General features: G+C 37.6%; 1 protein-coding gene across 1 annotated transcript; it reads left to right on the top strand.

Annotated features, from left to right (window-relative positions):
• The first annotated feature begins 435 nt into the window (after positions 1–435).
• LOC117340645 (LIM domain-containing protein A-like) lies at positions 436–987 on the top strand. The gene has a single exon (XM_033902412.1). The coding sequence runs from the start codon at positions 436–438 to the stop codon at positions 985–987; it is 552 nt and encodes a 183-aa protein (XP_033758303.1).
• The last annotated feature ends 2,567 nt before the right edge of the window (positions 988–3,554 follow it).

The following is a 3,554-nucleotide window of genomic DNA, read 5'->3' as shown; positions in this document are numbered from 1 at the left end:
GATCTGTGTGAACACAAACACCAATCAGATCTGTGTGAACACAAACACCAATCAGATCTGTGTGAACACAAACACCAATCAGATATGTGTGAACACAAACACCAATCAGATCTGTGTGAACACAAACACCAATAAGAACTGTGTGAACACAAACACCAATCAGATCAGTGTCCATACAAACACCAATCAGATCTGTGTGAACACAAACACCAATAATATCAGTGTCACCACAAACACCAATCAGATATGTGCGAACACAAACACCAATCAGATCTATGTGAACACAAACACCAATCAGATCAGTGTCCATACAAACACCAATCAGATCTGTTTGAACACAAACACCAATAAGAACTGTGCGAACACAAACATCAATAATATCAGTGTCCACACAAACACCAATCATATCAGTGTCCACACAAACATCAATCAGATATGTGTGAACACAAACACCAATCAGATCTGTGTGAACACAAACACCAATCAGATCTGTGTGAACACAAACACCAATCAGATCTGTGTGAACACAAACACCAATCAGATCTGTGTGAACACAAACACCAATCAGATCTGTGTGAACACAAACACCAATCAGATCTGTGTGAACACAAACACCAATCAGATCAGTGTCTATACAAACACCAATCAGATATGTGTGAACACAAACACCAATCAGATAAGTGTCCACACAAACACCAATCAGATCTGTGTGAACACAAACACCAATCAGATATGTGTGAACACAAACACCAATCAGATCTGTGTGAACACAAACACCAATCAGATCTGTGTGAACACAAACACCAATCAGATCTGTGTGAACACAAACACCAATCAGATCTGTGTGAACACAAACACCAATCAGATCTGTGTGAACACAAACACCAATCAGATCAGTGTCTATACAAACACCAATCAGATATGTGTGAACACAAACACCAATCAGATCTGTGTGAACACAAACACCAATCAGAGCAGCATCAGTAACAGCAGATTTAGACAAATAGATATGTCTTACTATGATTCATATTGATAGCAGCTAAGGCTATATGTCCTGATAGACATGTTACATGTGCCTTTGACAATTTGCGGCATCTCTCACGCCATGCTTCAGACTTTGATTAACGATTTTAAGCTAGTAGATCGGATGTAATCATCGGTACTGGAAGGAAGACACTATCGATGTTATGTATTATGTACCCATGTAGCTTCCTTTGTAAGTATTTGATTGCGTTCAGTGAGGTCAGATGTCTATTGTTATATCCCTGGCTTCTTCCATCGCATGAATTATATGTGATCAATGTAACATAAATTAGGTCAACTCGTTTATTTCAAGTCCTGCAGTTATTGGCCCGATCTGCTTTGACTTCCCAAGACGATCGTTTTTCGCAATTATCTTAACATAATATTATTATATAACTGTTTTGATTTAATTAGATATGATTAAATTAATTTAATAACATAACATAATGTACATAATACGGCAGCGATTCCAGATCTTGATACCTCTTTTGTCTTATGGACTGATTGGCACGTTTTCCTTTCTCCATGTTGTTTTACCGCTATTAAAGGTCAATCGGAACTCCTCGGCTGTGCTTCACACGTGATGTTGCGCAGTTACATTCGGGGAGTTCTGAGTGATGTTGCGCAGTTACATTCGAGGAGTTCCGAGTGATTAAAGATTGCACCAAACACTGAAGAGTTTAAATTTACTTGCTATTTTTAAAACAAACCAAAAACAAGCCGTTCAACATAACAGTATGTTGAAACTTAACATCATCAAAAATATCCTGTAACGTAACTATGTTTCTCTATAATAGGATAGTGAGAAGAAGAATGGGATTATGGTTAAGTAGGAGGGCACCGTCTGTGATATTAATGATTGAACATACTGTACGTCAAGTATATCACAGAATGAAATGAAATACTGAATGTCACCACAACAATAGTGAAAGTAATGCTTATCAATGGGAGAAAAAAAAATATCAACAGACAGCTTCTTGAAATCGATAAAGGCTTTCCGTTCGTTAATTAGCGTAAAATGTTTTGTCAATAGACACCTTATAAAATATAAATGCATGCCTATCCAATATAATCAGCGCAAAATGTTTAATCAATAGATCCAATAAACAAACCTCAACACACACGTAAATATTCTGTTCTCAGCGACAGACACGCGACTGTTGTTCTCAAACGTCACAACTGTAAAACCAATAGACACTAGAGAGTTATGTAGTCTTGTGAGAAACACCTGCGTGGGAACACTGAAATCTTTTTTTAGTGATCTTGTTTTCAAAAACCTTTGTTACTACTGTAGGTATTGTAAGGCTAGTGTAACGCAATGCCTTAAGTTATAATAAATATGTTTCACGAATGATATTAGCAAAAGGAATGAAAACATTGCTTATTACTGAAGGTTGTTTTAAACATCTTGTTGAATGCATTTAACTGACTTCCAAAGTGTTAAGATCGTCTTAAAAAGGTTTTCGATGAGCAGACAGCTACTTACTACTCACTCCAACCAGTTTTCGTCTAAAGGACCGACTTTAGAAAACAGACCCGTCATGTGATATTAAGTCTATGTTTGCTAGCCTTGCTCATTTCTGGCGATATCTCTCCTACCCCGGGCCTGTAAGATTCCCCTGCGATGTTTATGGTAAACTTGTTAAGTCAAACCATCAGGGTATACAATACAACGATTGCGATTTCTGGCACCACAGGAAATACACCGCCCATGTCCGATAAACTATTCATATACACTATGACTATAGGTCGTCTCGACAAGATTTCTACTATTTTTCAAAATATTTTACCGATTGAAGATCTAAATTTTGACTGCTCTAACCTGAATACTGACTGACTTTTGTGATGTTTTTAACCTACCTAACTTGGTCAAGTCAGTGACATGTTTTGTAAAAAAACAAATGTAAAACATCCCTTGTTTATGTCGTTTTAACAAATAGACCAAAGTCAGTCCACCTGGTCAACAAGCAGAAAGTTAGGTTAAGAACTTACAGAAACTTTGACAAGGAATCCTATGTAACAAATAGACCAAAGTCAGTCCTCCTGGTCAACAAGCAGAAAGGTAGGTTATAGGAACTTACAGAAACTTTGACAAGGAATCCTATGTAACAAATAGACCAAAGTCAGTCCCCCTGGTCAACAAGCAGAAAGTTAGGTTAAGAACTTACAGAAACTTTGACAAGGAATCCTATGTAACCCCTTCTCATCTCTAATGAATCATTGTATCAAAAAGGAATCTTTTTCAAACGCTTTGAAGGAGGTACATGAGATTCCTATCCACAAAAAATGACCCCTTGAGAAAGCCAACGACCGACCTATCAGTATACTTCCAGCCATGTCTAAGGTCTTTGAAAGGATTTCAAAAGATCAATTGAATAATCAATTTAAAAAGAGTTTGGCCTGTTCGTGGCTGCCCTCGGGGATGGCTTTGGGTACCAGTCCATCATGTTGCGTCTCCTAGAGGACTGATGTATGGCATTGGATGAGAATAAGATGGCTGGTGTTTTACCTATAATTTACAGGACAACAAC

This window comes from Pecten maximus, chromosome 2 (genome assembly GCF_902652985.1).
Source record: "Pecten maximus chromosome 2, xPecMax1.1, whole genome shotgun sequence".
Classification (NCBI taxonomy): Eukaryota; Metazoa; Mollusca; class Bivalvia; order Pectinida; family Pectinidae; genus Pecten; species Pecten maximus.
The sequence above is the reverse complement of the archived record's forward strand: the minus strand, read 5'-3'. Positions and strand labels throughout refer to the sequence as shown.

Coding starts and splice junctions, on each gene's coding strand:
- LOC117340645 (XM_033902412.1), top strand. CDS start 436: ATGTGTGAACACAAACACCAATCAGATCTGTGTGAACACAAACACCAA.